This window comes from Pogona vitticeps, chromosome 4, assembly GCF_051106095.1.
Source record: "Pogona vitticeps strain Pit_001003342236 chromosome 4, PviZW2.1, whole genome shotgun sequence".
Lineage (NCBI taxonomy): Eukaryota > Metazoa > Chordata > Lepidosauria > Squamata > Agamidae > Pogona > Pogona vitticeps.
In genome coordinates, this window is record NC_135786.1 from 86,504,675 (window position 1) to 86,519,933 (window position 15,259).

General features: G+C 45.4%; 1 protein-coding gene across 1 annotated transcript; it reads left to right on the plus strand.

Moving 5' to 3' along the window:
* Positions 1-289: 289 nt before the first annotated feature.
* Positions 290-5,853, plus strand: LOC144588789 (uncharacterized). The gene is made up of 2 exons (XM_078392188.1): positions 290-3,077; positions 3,816-5,853. The coding sequence occupies exons 1-2, from the start codon at positions 1,254-1,256 to the stop codon at positions 5,145-5,147; spliced, it is 3,156 nt and encodes a 1,051-aa protein (XP_078248314.1). The 5' UTR covers positions 290-1,253; the 3' UTR covers positions 5,148-5,853.
* Positions 5,854-15,259: the final 9,406 nt, after the last annotated feature.

Consider the following 15,259-nt stretch of genomic DNA (forward strand, 5'->3'; position numbering starts at 1 on the left):
GCCAAACAAGGTTGGACGTGGTTATTGTCTAGATTGGAAACCAACCACCAGGGATTGTCGGGATCTCCAGGTGACATTAGAATGAATCCTGCTTGGAATTATGCAGCGCCCCTGCCCATTAGAATTGACAATAATGGATTAGAAGGACCCACAGTCTGGCTGAGCATAAAGCAGCTTCCTATAGTCCTGTGTTATTTTTCAATCTGTGCATGTGCTCATGGGAATTAAAATGGTGGAGAAATCACTGTGCCATCAACAATCTATGTAAAAACCTTAGCACACATTGACTCTGTTACATACAGCACTGATGTTACCTGTCTGTCATGGGTTTGGAGGGAAAGTTCCATCCTATGGGGAGTGGAAGGCGGGACATCAGGAGGAGGGGCTGTACTGTATAAATATGTGATGCGTGTGTGATGAGACGCTGAGAGACACTGGGTTGTGACGAAGCAGCAGCTGGGAAGAAGAAGCTGTTGTGGGAGTCTGTGTGTCAGACAGGGTACTACTGTGTGTCAGAGTACCAACCTGATAGGTTCAGGTGTCTGTTGGTTAGCCAGAACTGATAGGTTCAGGGTCTGTGCTTTAAGTTAAGGGTTCTGTGTGAACCAAACTGTATGCTTGTATGAGTGAGAATAAGCCACGTTACTTTATCTATTCACCTGATTGTTTATTTTTCCCTGTGTGTATTTAAAATAAACTTTATTCTTTTTATTGTTTGAAAATCCATCCCTGGTCTGTGTGACTTCTTATAGGGAATGGTTGGTGGCAGCTTAGTGTAACGTGTGGCAGATCCCAGTAGGTCTGGGTTTGTCACATTGATTGGTGTCCAGCGTGTGGGATACGACTGGTCCAGTTGTCCAGCGGTCCAGCAAAGCCTTGGCAGGTGTGCCCAGAGCAAGGGGGTCTAGTCAGGGACAGTCTGAGGCGCGTAGGTAATCTTCTAGGTGTACCTCACGGGGAGGTGCGCTAGTAGAAGAACGTGCCAACTGGGGAGACTTAGATTAAGGTGCTCTGAGGCAGCCTAGTTTTGGCGGGAAAAAGCTGAGGCAAAACTGCGTAGTAACAGTGATCTAGCTTGCCAGCTGAGAGGCCCAGCAGAGGGGGGTAGGCTCTGACTCGATACTGTTGCAAGTTTAGTGCTGAAGAACAGCAGCAATCTCTAGGGAGAGCTGGTTCTGAGGCAAGAAGGAAAAAAGTGGTCGTTTTATTTTGAGGCTTGACTTTTTAAAGCAGCCTGTTCTGAGGGGGGGGTTATGCCCTTGACTCGAAGCCAGATGGCCGAAATGAGTGAAGTGAAAGACCCCCAGATTGACCAAGGTTCTGAGGATGAATTTGGCTCAGTGCAGGGTGACAGCACAGGAGAGCAGAACCCAGAACTTAGAAAATTGCTCATAGCCCAACAGCATGAACTGAGGATGAGGCAATTTGAAATGGAGGAAAGGGAAAGAGAAGAAAGGTTAGAGAGAGAAAGGATGGAGGAAAGAGAGAAACAGCGGCAATTTGAATTAGAGAGAGAGAGGGAGAGAATGGAGAGGGAAGAAAGAATGGAGAGAGAGAAAATTGCTCTGGAAAAAGAAAGAATGGCGTTTGAATTAAGAAAACTGGAACTGATGAACCAGAACAATAATAACAATAGGGATTCTGAGGGAGGCCAACTGTCTAAAGCTGACCTGAAGAAATTCCCTGTGTACCACAAGGGAGATTGTCCTGAGGTGTTCTTTTCCTTAGTGGAAAGAGCGTTTGTGGACTTCTCAGTGAGGGAAACTGAGAAGATGACCATCATGCGATCTTTAATCAGTGGTAGCCTGGCTGAGGTTTATGCCGAGATGCCTGAGGAACTGATGAAAGATTTTGCAGAGTTTAAAAAACTGGTGTTTGCCAGACATGGGATAAATGCGGAACAGCTGAGACAAAGATTTAGGTCCCTCACCAAGAAACCAGAACAGACTTTTACCCAAGTGGGGGCCCAATTAGTGAGGCTGCTTGAGAAATGGCTATCGCAGGAGGGGACAGAGACCTATGAGCAGCTTAAAGACTTGATAGCACTGGAACAGTTCTATTCAGTCCTGCAGGGGGAATTGAAATTCCAGGTGAGGGAAAGGAAACCGAGGTCTGTGGCAGCAGCCGCAGAGATCGCAGATTTTATTTCCCAAATAAGAAAGCCATTGGGTGAGGGGAAATCTGTAGGTAAACCCAAAGAAACCTACAGCAAGTACTCTCAGGGACCAGGGAAAAGCCAGCAAGGGGGAGGGGCCCATGGTGAAGGGAAGCCCTCAGACATGAAACTAAGACCTCAGATTTTGGAGGGAAAACCAAAACAAGATGAGAGAGAATCAAAATACACCAGAAAATGCTATTTCTGTCAGGGAAAGGGTCATCTAATCTCAGAGTGTGAGAAATTAAAGCAGCTAAAAGGAATGGTGCCTCAGAATTCTAGTGGGACCAAGCCAAAAGCTGTGTTCTGTGTCCAGAAAGAGCAAGGCTCAGTGTCACTGAGGGAGCCTGTTGCCATGGCTACTCAGTCTGGAACAGCTACCGCGGCTGATCAGGCTGAGGAAAATGGTCCTCTTGTGGAGGTAAAGCGCTGCTTGCTGATAAAAACAGATTCTCAGTTGTTTGAGACAGCAGGGGTGGACGTAGGAATACTTGACCGTCAGTATAGGGGGCTGCGGGACACTTGTTCCCAGGTAACCCTGTGCCATCCAGAAATTATTCCTAGGGAGTTTATAATCCCAAATGAGAGCATGAAGGTGGCAGGGATTGAGGGGCAGGTAATCTCTCTGCCAGTAGCAGAGGTACCTGTCAACTTTCAAGGCTGGAGGGGAGTTTGGCGGCTAGCGATTTCATCGACTCTGCCAGCAGCCGTGCTCGTGGGAAATGACCTGGCTGAACATGTGAAACGGGTGCTAGTGATTACACGCTCACAAGCCACCACAGGGACAGTTCAGGGGGGTAATGATGAGCCAGAGACGGAAGCAGAGGGGAGTTCAGAAGCTGTGGTGGAAACCTTAACCACAGACAGCAGATTTGGACAGGAGCAAAAGGCAGACGCCACTCTCCAAAAGTGCTTTGAACAGGTGACTGACGCCCAGCTAACACCTGAAACCCCAGTGAGATTTCTGGAGAAAAAGGGGATTTTATATAGAGAAACCCTGAGGAATATCTCAAAAGGGGGAGATGGGATCAGAAGTCAGCTAGTGGTACCTGAAAAGTATCGCCCCATGATCTTACAAAGGGGTCACTCTGACATGTTTGCTGCACACTTAGGGGTGAAAGGGCCCCTTGATTTGATCAAACAAAATTGGGAGCAGATCACCCAGGAAGACCCACAAGACGTTGTGACATACATAGACACCTTGATGAATGACCTAAAGCGAAATCTAGAGCTGGCAGCAGAAAACCTGCAAGCTCAGAAGGTCAGACAGAAAACATGGTATGACCACAAAGCTAGAGAGAGGCACTTTGACCCAGGGGAGGAAGTGCTTTGGCTTAGGCCCTGCAGAGAGAATAAACTGCAGCTCAAATGGGCAGGACCATATAGGGTCATTTCCAAGATGTCAGACCTGGACTACCTTATAGAGCAGGAGGAGAACCAGGCAAGGAGGGTGGTTCATGTGAATGCCCTAAAACCCTACTACCGAGGGGAGCAGAGGGTTTTATTTGCGATAAAAGCAGCTGAGAGTGAGGAAGCTGAATTACCTTTCTGGGAGGGTAGAGGGGAAGTAAAATACAACCCAGAGGAGGTAAAGATCAGTCCTGCACTCACCCAAGACCAGCAGCAAGAACTAAAAATGCTGCTTAGTAAATATCAACAGGTGTTTTCCAACAAGCCGGGGATAGTGAAGGGAGTGATGCATCGGATCCACACAGGGGATGCACCCCCGCAGGCAGTATCCCCATACCGAGTAACGGGACCCTATAGGGACAAGGTGCGGAAGGAGCTGGACGAGATGCTGAGGGAGAACATAATCGTCCCCTCTTCTAGTCCTTGGTCCTCTCCGATAGTCCTTGTGGACAAGCCTGATGGGAGCATTAGGTTTTGTGTCGATTACAGGAAATTAAACCGTGTAACCACTCCTGATGCCTACCCAATGCCCAGGCTAGACAACCTGATTGAAACCATAGGGGGTTGTCAGTTCATCTCATCATTGGACCTGGTAAAGGGATATTGGCAATTAAGAATTGATCCCAGGGATCAAGAAAAGACTGCCTTTTGCAGCCCTTTTGGTCTCTATGAGTTTCGAGTCCTGAGCTTTGGTCTCAGAAATGCACCAGCCACATTCCAAAGGCTGATGGACCAGACGTTGGCAGGGCTCAGTGACTTTACAGTGGCCTACATTGACGACATAGGGATCTTCAGTAATACCTGGGAAGATCACCTGATACACCTGGAGTTAGTGCTGCAGAGGTTAAGTGCAGCAGGGCTAACAGTAAAGGCCAGCAAGTGTCAGCTGGGTAGCCCAGAAATAAAATACTTGGGTCATATGGTAGGGGGAGGAATGATAAAACCCCTGGAGGCCAAAATAGAAGCTGTTCGTGATTGGCCTAGACCCAACACCAAGAAAAAAGTCAAATCATTTCTTGGGTTGGTGGGCTACTACAGAAAGTTCATCCCGAGGTTTAGCGAGATTGCGGCTCCGCTGACCGATCTGACGAGGAAGACGGCTGATGACCGCATCCCGTGGACCAGCGACTGTGAGGCGGCGTTCCAGAGGTTGAAGGAGGCGTTAATCAACTATCCTGTCCTGCGTGCTCCAGACTTCGACCGGGAGTTCATCATCTACACCGATGCGTCTAATAGCGGGGTAGGAGCAGTTCTGTGCCAGGAGGATGGGAATGGTGACCAGCATCCAGTGTCCTACCTGAGTAGGAAACTTCAAAAAGGTGAGAGACATTTGGCAACCGTGGAGAAGGAGTGTTTGGCCATAGTCTACGCGATCCAGAAGGCCAAGCCTTACATCTGGGGAAGACATTTTATTCTGTGTACTGACCATTCACCATTGCAATGGTTAAAGACAATGAAAACCCACAATAGCAAACTTATGAGGTGGGCTTTAAACCTACAGGACTATGACTTTGAAGTGAAGGTGGTCAGAGGGTCAGTGAACTGTGTTGCTGACGCCTTATCAAGAAGACCTGAAGAATGAAGACGGCGAAAGAAACATGGACTATGTGTATATAATGATGACAAAAGTTAAATGTACCTGGTTTTGAATTTGGTTTGTATGAATAAAGGTAAATGGATGTATTGTATATGGTAAATGTTTAAATGCATAATTGCTATGGTTAACTTAGAGTGTAAGGATGAGTAAGTATTATATGGTATGTATAACTGTTGTTGTGTATTTTATACAGGTTGTTTTTTTGGTGAAAAGCACGTTAGCTTTCCCCCTACAAAACAACTTATAAAGAGGGGAGGTGTTACATACAGCACTGATGTTACCTGTCTGTCATGGGTTTGGAGGGAAAGTTCCATCCTATGGGGAGTGGAAGGCGGGACATCAGGAGGAGGGGCTGTACTGTATAAATATGTGATGCGTGTGTGATGAGACGCTGAGAGACACTGGGTTGTGACGAAGCAGCAGCTGGGAAGAAGAAGCTGTTGTGGGAGTCTGTGTGTCAGACAGGGTACTACTGTGTGTCAGAGTACCAACCTGATAGGTTCAGGTGTCTGTTGGTTAGCCAGAACTGATAGGTTCAGGGTCTGTGCTTTAAGTTAAGGGTTCTGTGTGAACCAAACTGTATGCTTGTATGAGTGAGAATAAGCCACGTTACTTTATCTATTCACCTGATTGTTTATTTTTCCCTGTGTGTATTTAAAATAAACTTTATTCTTTTTATTGTTTGAAAATCCATCCCTGGTCTGTGTGACTTCTTATAGGGAATGGTTGGTGGCAGCTTAGTAACTGTGTGATATATCCCAGTAGGTCTGGGTTTGTCACAGACTCTAGTATCCATCCATTTGCAACAGGGACGAGATTGTTGTAACTCCAGGACTCTCTGCCCCAGAAATCTCCCAGAATCCTCCAGGCAGACTTCTAGGACCAGGAGAACATAAAGAAGAATGCAAAAAGGAGATCTTCCTACTGCTAATATCTGCTTCGCTATGTGTGCCTTGGCTGGAAAGCAGAAGGGAACAACCCTTCAGTCGCACTGCTTGCTCTGAGTTGCCTTACTGTTCCATGAGAGGGTAGTTTAGTGAGAAGTGCCCCGTATAAAATCCAATTAGTAGCGAGTCTTAATTAATTAATATTCTCCCAAAGATTCTGCGTCTGTAGAGAAATAATGGACTTGTACCATATATTATGTGAAAACATGAAGAGAAAACCCAGAAAACTCCCCAGAAACCAAGAAACAGTGTGCACACCAGCCAGTCAGAAAGATCTCATAAGGAACAGCTTCCAGAGGAATAGCCTTTTTGTCTGTTATAACAAGAACATCAAAGAGTCTTACAGCACCTTAGGACAAATCAGGAAAGGGCTGCATGTTCATGAAAACAATACAAATGCAGGAGGAGGCAATACCTTTAACCGACCATTAAAAATAGAAAACAAAACAAACAAACAAACAGCAAGCTTTCAAAGATTAATCCTCTTCTTCAAGGCTGTGCATCAAGTTCTTGTGGGTAGTTCCAAACTTACCTGCTGTTATTAATGTCCCAAATTCACACAGTTGATGATGCTGAGGCCAGGTTTGCTTCCCACATGGAGATAGTGCCAGGATACAAGTTCTTTCTCCTCAGCTAACAGTTTGGATTTTATGGGCCATCTCTTAAAACAGAAGACAATCAGTCTGCCCTGTCTCCCCCCACCCCCAAATCTTTCTTCCCCTTTTCTGCCTTTTTGAAACTCAAAGAATTTATTTTTGGCTAGGGGAAGGAAGGATGCCCAGGAGCATGGCCTGCCTCTAACAGAACTGGGACTAGGCAGTGGATGGGTTTTATTGGGCATCAGCTTTTGCTTACTAGCCCCCTTCGTGAAGGAGCCAACTGAAGTCCATGAAAGCAAATGCCAAATGAAAAAACTATTTGCCTTTGTGGTGACACAATAACAATCCCAGGAGAGAACAACATTTCCAAGGAACAAAAGAGAGAAAAGCAATCATTCTCATATCATGCATAAATTTAAGGAGCTAAAAAAGCACGTAAATCCAAACATACTTTTTAAAAAGGGAGAAGTCGAACAACATTAGCCAAATGCCACCGACATATACTTGTGCTGGATATTGAAGGGAGAAGTATTGTAGACTCAACACTGTCATCACCCACTACAACAGCCAATTTTTCACTCAACAGGGCAAGCATCTGACAAGTTCCTATTTATTCAAAATGGGCAGCCCATGTTCCAAGCACAGGCAGGGGTGAGGGGGAGACCACAGGCCAAACTTTTGGGGTTCTGTCTCACCACAGAGATAAGTTGCCTATGCTTATAACAAAGCTGTACTGTCCCAGCTCTTTTTATTCTAGCCTAAAGACCAGGCATCCTGTCTGTATAAAAGGCTGGGATTTATTGGGCATAGAGAAACTGAAATGAATATTAACTGTATCCAAATCTAGTTGAGTACAGTGTGAATTATAAAGCTTGATGCTGCTGGACATTTTTCACACAAATTAAAGTTAATAGCTCCCTCTGTGTGGTATTTGTGAACCTCCTTGAATATTCTACATTTAAGCTAGTCACTGAGCTGGGTTCATAGGAAGAAGAGAGGATAAACTATGCATGAACCTTTGGAAGAAGAGAAACATAGATATATAGAGAGATCATGGGTTTCTTCAATCGGACAAGCAATAAAGGACCAAGGGACCCAGTTCCAGAGCATGGAAAGCTACTTTTTAAAAGGAACTTGTTGTGTCACTCATTACTTCTCAACAACCAGATTGCCATTATAATTACTGTTGTTTGGACCACATAAGTACTGTGTTGCACTAATCAGGATTAACATATTGTAGCCTCTTTACTAGCAATAAAAAGATAAAAGGATGCTCCCTAATGGCTAATTCTAATATTGCATGTTAATATTTGCAAAACAAAAACAAAGTATGCTTCCCTTCTGACTTAATATAGAGGAGAGAATGGCATAAAACCTTCTGTCAAAATGCCTCTTAAAATGTCTTTAAATGTCCCTTCAAAATAACCTTTGAAAGTAAGGATACATTGGTCATTAACCTGAAAAGTAACTACTTGTTGCATTCATTTTACAGCAACATTGTAACTACTCATTACACTACGCTTCTTACAAAACAAAAGCCTTCATGTTAACATGTTACTTCCCTGATGGCTTCCAAGCTCTATTCAGACATTAGTCCCATTATTATGGCCAGCCAAGTTATGTTCTGAAATAAATCATCCATAGCAGATATGGATAGGGCAAACAAGTAGCAGCAGTACCATGGAACATGTGGCCCAAACAGCTGGCTTTGACAAAAGCTGGATAAAAATGGAAAACTTTTTGAGTTTCTCTGTCGATCCTATTCCTCCACCACTAGCACCTTATTCTGAAATACTTTTGAGTCCTTAAGCAGGCAATCCTTGGCCGGAAGAAAAGCATTGCTTCTCCTCTCTCTGGTTTCCCACTTGGCCTTTCCTACATGGTTGGGTGGGTGCATCCAGTATGGGCATTACTTGACTTCTCCCATGAATCCAGCTTGGAAGAAGGCAAACTAAAGGGTCCTGGCACTTGACCACAAGCCCCTGGTTTCTCTTCATCTGCTGCTGGTGTAGTTGCCCTGGACTATCTTCTTTTTCTGACTTTCCACTCAAGATATGGGACCTGCCAGTTTTAAACTAAAATCAGCTCTTCTCCTGAAGGTGACAGAAGTGACTTTATTTATCATTTAGGAGTGAGGCTGAAGTCACTGGGAAATTGCTATGCTTCTCGCTAGGGCTTGGGAATTTCAAGGGAAGAGGACTAGGTTTCAAAGACTAGGCAGCCGTCTCCTCTCTATTCCCAAAATCTGCCAGGCCCCAGTGATTTATCATGTACCTGTGTTCCTTGCATTATTTCATTTTTTTTATGTCACTGTGAGGCCCCCAAAATGGAGGCCTTAGTTGGAGTGCCGTCGCTCACGAAGAGAACCCTTCACACCCAAACATCCCCACCTCCGTCCCCAACGCGTCGGGAAGAGAAAGGCGTGGAGACCCCAGATTGGGACCAAGAGGTCGCCGAACCCCTTACCTTAAATAAGGGGGTAGATATGGGAGATTTGGAGGCGACTCTGAAAGGGTTAGCCCTTACCCCGGAACCCGGGGAATCTTTGGCGGGAAGACGGAGGGAGGAGATTGAGGCGGCAGTGGGAGATATAAGAGGGAAGCAGGTGGAGATACCGGGGGGATGGGAGTGGATCTGGATGGAGGATCCCTGGACCCACAAGTGGGAGCAGGTCCGAGTCCCCCATGAAGAGGCAGAAAAACACCGACAACTTGGGTTGAAGCCTCGTCCTTCTTATTGGGGCGAGACAGAGGCCAAGGAGTGGAGAAGGAAGCTCCGGGAAGAAAGGGAAGCTGTAGCCCGAGAGCTGGAAAGGAAAAAGCAATGGCATATAGCCGAATTGAGGAAGTTGGGGGGTTACCCGGCCCCTGGGGAGTTGAAGGAGGAGACGGGTCGTCCTGGGGTGAGTGGAGTGGGGATGAAGAGACTTTACCGTTAATATCACTGGAAGAAGAATTGGACCCTGGGCAGGGAACTGTGCCGTTGTTAACAGGACCTTGTAACCCAGAGACGACAAACCCCGTTAAAACCAAGTCATGTTTTACAAGAGTCCTTGAACCCCTTTTTGGGAGTGAACCCTGTTGGAGTTGATGTTGCAATAAATACTGAACCATTGGATTTACCTCAACCGACTCGTCCTTTATTTGAAGAACCGACAGCCCCAAAAACTGAACCCTCACAGTCACCTTTCTCTCAATACAGGAACACACAACAACTTAGGGCTCAATCAAGTGGGCATTTGTCCTGCTGTTTGGTGCACTGTAGTGATAGATTGGGTCACTCTTTTTTCCCTAGTGATCAGTTAATGTGATCAATAGAACAAACCAATCTGCTCCAGAGCACCCCTGCTGTCTCCTTTCTGGACACCTGTCAGGGGTTTTTACTTCTTTGTTGCACATAGGTGTGGGCAGGTTTTCTCTAATTTTGTCCATATCCAGCATGTGCAATCACCAGGAATGGACCAAGAAGCAAGCTTTAGCTGCCATGGTTCCTTCTGCTGTCAATTTCTGCAATTGTGAAGTGGCTTACAAAGTGAGCCACTTTAGGATATCAGCAAATTGAACATCCCCTACTCTTTGACAAAGGAGAAGGGGATATGTTTGGGTTTTTTTTTTACTATGCTAGACCATTGCTGATGTGCTGCATCACTTAGATCAGTGGTTCTTAACCTTTGTTACTCAGATGCTTTTGAACTGCAACTCCCAGAAACCCCAGTCAGGACAGCTGGTGGTGAAGGATTCTGGGAGTTGCAGTCCAAAACTCCTGAGTAACCCAAGGTTAAGAACCAGTGACTTAGATTACATTTTCTTTTCTTTGCCTTATCTGAAGTACTAATTGAGGAATTGCCCACAGCTTGAAGTATTAAGCCACTTCAGAATATCAGAAATTGACAACAGAAGGAGCCAAACTAAATAGAGTCATTTGAGGTTTGTATGCCATTTGGATGTGAGGATCACGCCAAATGGCATATGGCATCTCCACCTGACTTCAAGAGATCCTGTTTAGTCCACACCAACCCACTACAAAAGAGCTAGAGCAGATGAGCTCTTAGAAAATATATAGAGTACAGATAAAGTCAAATTAAGCAATGACATAGTTAAAACAATGACTGAGTTAATAGCGTAATATTTACTTAGGAATAAAGCAGGAAATCCTCATGGTCTTCCTCAGGCATTCATACACAAACACACATAAATATTTTGCCAGTGCTAGACAAAAGTCCACTACCTGTGACATCACAGGTGCCTACACCATTCTCAGGACTTGGGTTTCGGCCCTGACATCTCAGGGAACAGGAAACTGCTGAACTGGCAACCTTGTATAGAAGAGTTCCATCATGCTCACTTCTATCCACAGAATGCCACTTCTATATCATGTACAGTATACTAGAGTTGCAACATCTACTCCAAATGAATACTCTTTCATCTTTTTCATATTTGATGGACAAAATTGTATTAGTTCTGCCACTGGCATAAATCTCCATGACAAATGATGCAAGCTTATAAATTGGCATCAGAATTTGATGTTGTACACCAAGTTCAGCAACTCACATAGGGCAGCAATTGCCTACACTAGCTTCTCAGCATGCAAAACTCTACCACCAAGATTTTGCCAATTGCATTATGCTGTCATAAAAACCCAATAGGGAATTAGCCATTCTGACACTTGTAGGTGAAAAAAAGAGTTCAGTACACAATATTGATAAATACAGCATAATAGAATAACCTTTCGCACATTAAAAGTAAAGTTAATATTGTAACAGAAGCAATACCAACCCAAAACTAATATGGCTTTTCTTGTAAAGGGGAAACATTGGTCTGTCTTAGTATTCCAACTTAAATTTTACTGTACTCAGAGAGGAAATAATTATATACTAGTAGATGCACCACCATTAAAAGTTCCAACATCTGCTGTCCATATCGTATTTTAATATTATTACTCTGTCTATATTGTATTTTATGGGATTACTCAGCACAAATAAAAAGTCATGATACTTGGCATGGGGGAAAACCTGATTTCCAACCTATCCCTCATATTGTTCTAATTTTATTACCATATTTTGGAACATTAAGTTACTGCTTTCTCACTCATACTAGACATATGGCCGGAGTTGTCCAATGTGGCCATGGACCTCCTTTTCACCAGCCCCCCACAGTGTCCAGAGCAAGCGCTTGTTTTCCCATCTCAGAGAGATACTCTGACCGTGCCACTCGTGTTTGGATCCCGTTTTTTGGAGAGACTGTCATTCATCAAGGTGAACGTTCCCTTCTTGGGCTTCCCCTCACTGAATCCAAAGAGGTAGGGTTCCAATGACAGTCTCTCCCTTAACACACCACCTGCCTGCCTGTGCCTGCCTCTCTGCCCACCCACCTGCATGCCTGCCCACCTGCCCACCCTCCAGTCCTCCTGAAAAAAGAGACCTGCCTACTTGCCTGCCGGCCTGTAAATCTGACCCTCAGTCAGAAGTCCAGTTGCCAATTCCAGTCGCCTCCTTGGGCCAAGTTCCAACCAAGTTGTGTCTGCCTGCCTGCTGGGTCGCATCGGCCCAGTGGGCCAAGCTTAGTCCTCCTATCGTCTTCTTCCTGCCCGCTGGGTTAAGCCCCAGTGCACCAAGTTTATATCAACGTTTGCCTGCCTGCCTGCTGGGCCACGTTGGTCCAGCAGGTCATTTTTGTTCCACCTCCTGCCTGCCCACTGAGTCAAGTCAGCTCAGCAGGCTAAGCTTAGTCCTCCTATCGTCTTCTTCCTGCCCACTGGGTTAAGCCCCAGCGCACCCAGTTTATATTAGCGTCTGCCTGCCAGCCAGCCTGCTGGGCCATGTTGGACCAGCAGGCTGATGATGGGGTGATGCGCAGACAGGCTTTGGGTGAGGCGGAGCCCAGCCGGCCCTCCTGGTACGGGTTAAACCAGATCAGATCAGCAATCTGAAGCCAGGCAATTTGGTGGTGGGGTGATGCGCAGAGAAGCTGTGGGTGGGGCCAGCCCTCCTGGCATGGGTTATACCCGATCAGCTCAGCAATCTGAAGCCAGGTGATTTGGTGATTGGGTGACACACAGAAAGGCTTTGGGTGGGGCATGGGTTAAACCAGACCAGCATGGCCCTCTTGGCATGGGTTAAACCAGACCAGCATGCCTGCTTCAGATAGACATCTCATCAAGCCAGGCACACCCAAACGTGCCAAGAGGGCCAGCCAGGCCTCTTGGCATTTAGCACACCCAAGGCCGGTCCTGGACTCCCGAACGTGGCAAGAGGGCCAGCCAACCCTCTTGGGACACCCAAGCCAGTGCCGGCATCCCAAACATGCTAAGAGGGCCAGCCTGTCTCAGCCCCCCCCCCCCAAAAAAAACCTCTGAGGGCTATCTTTATCATATCCGGGTGGTCTCAGCAGCTAAGTTGCAATCCCCAGCTTTCTAGTTCTAAACAAGCATCTTTGTCGCCCCATCATCCCATTGCACAGCTTCAGATTGCAGAGCTGATCTGTTTCCAACAGCCCCGCAGATTAGCTGCTGTTAATAGCACTAATTCTGTACATCTGATGGTGCTGCTGGTGCTGTTGGAAGTTGCAAGCAGAAGATATAGAACAATTAAGACGCGGACCACATGATTTCTGAATAGTTTTTATCCCAGACCTATAATTGCACTTAATAACGAGCTTAAAGACCACCAGTAGTGAATAGTTAGACAGTGTTACTTAGCCTGGGAGTATTTGGGCATTTTTGTGTGTGTGCATGTGGGTCAGGTCTCTTGGTGTCTGTGTGAATTCCGTTGTATGGGTATACTATGTATATACTTACAATTACAATACATTTATCTGCTTTGATTTGATTTGATTTGACCTCAGTCGCCTCCTGGGGGGAAAAACCTTTGCTTTGCAGGCAAATCTGATGTTGCTAAAGAAGACCAGAGTCTGTTCCGCTGCCTCTTGTCTCAGTGCCCCGATGGGGCCCAAAAGCCTGCTTTCCGGTTGCCAACTACCTCAGTGCCCAATGGGGCAAGACTTTGCTGCTGCCAACTACCTCAGTGCCAGATTGGGCCAAAAAAGCCTGTTTTCCTGCTGCCAACTTCCTCAGTGCCTGACAGAGCCAAAGAGTCTGCTGTGCTACCAAATACCTCCTTGCCTCCAGTCCTCCTTAGGGAAAATTCTACTTCACTGGCAAATGCAATGTTGTTCTGAACTGAAGACAGACTCAATGCCTCATGCATGCCTCTGCCAAAGGGACCTCTCATTCTGCTAGGGCTAAATATAACTCCCTCAATGCCATGGGCTTCTGTGCCGTAAACTCTCCTGTTGGGGGACCCAGTCTGTGGGTGAATAACTCGGAGTTCCGATATCCAATCTTCACCAAAGTTGGCAGGCGTGTTAGGGAAAGACTTAGGAAGCTCGGTTGTGATTCTGGATTCTCTAAGTACCTGGGGGGAGCTTTCCTGTGGGGGTGCTCTTTGTGACTATATAAGTCAGGGGTCCATGATCCAATGTTTATCAACCTTTCCAAACTTGTAGAAAAGTGTCTGAGGAGACTTCCCTGCAAATTTGGAGTCTCTAGATTGTTGGAGGCCAGTGTTACAGCCATTTAAAGTCAGATGAATTGACAGATTGATCCATCGATTTGTCGAAGAATATTCGTATATCCATATTTGTTGATCCATTAATCTTGATGAATACTGGATCAAAACGAATTGGCTTTTTAAAAAAAATTTGTTCCCATCTCTAATTATAATCCTGGAATGCTTAATGCTTCTTTCTAAAATGTGTACCTCCATTTGCCACCCGAGAGAGCATTCCTTGCAGAAATGGATTTCTCTGCATTTGTGCTTTGCCCGTCAGTGACAGATTTTCATAATCACATATATCTTCTTGATTTATTTATTATTCATTAAAATATTTCTAAAGCTGCTTTCAGGACAGTAACCAATTAAAAGGTATATGCTATATTAGAAATAAATCTTGAATGCTTAAAAATACATATACTGAACAATACAAATCAATCATATGGTCTAGCTGAGAAGGCTTCAGAGGGCTATTGTAGGCTTACTTTCCTGTGCAGAAAACAAGCTCACAACTAGCAGTGGAGCAGCTTCTTTTTCTGCATTGGAAGATAGGGTAGAGATAGGCCTATGAAGCTATGCCTTTCCTCCTGGTCAGACGCATTTAGTTTCTGTAAGTATAGGTATGTGAGGTGGATCTCTCAGAATAGAGAATTATAGGATTCATTGTTTTTTAAAAAAAACAGAAAATGTTATGGCTGGCACTAGCCCTTACCCACTGCTGGAAGATGGAGCCACCTCTCATTCTGACTGAAATAATGCTAGTCTTGACAGGAAAACTGTTTCCCCACTCCTTTCCTATATGATTAAGGTCTTCGATAGACTTTTGTCCTCTGAAGTGACACCGTTCTGTTGTTCAGCTTATTTGACATCTTCAGGCAATCCACCTGAAGAAACAGACTCATCCTCATTCCTGCTACAAAGGATATTCTTTAAAGAACGTCAGATTTCTGCAAGAAATGTAACACAGGAAGCATTGGTAGAACATGCTTGCTTGGTTGGCAT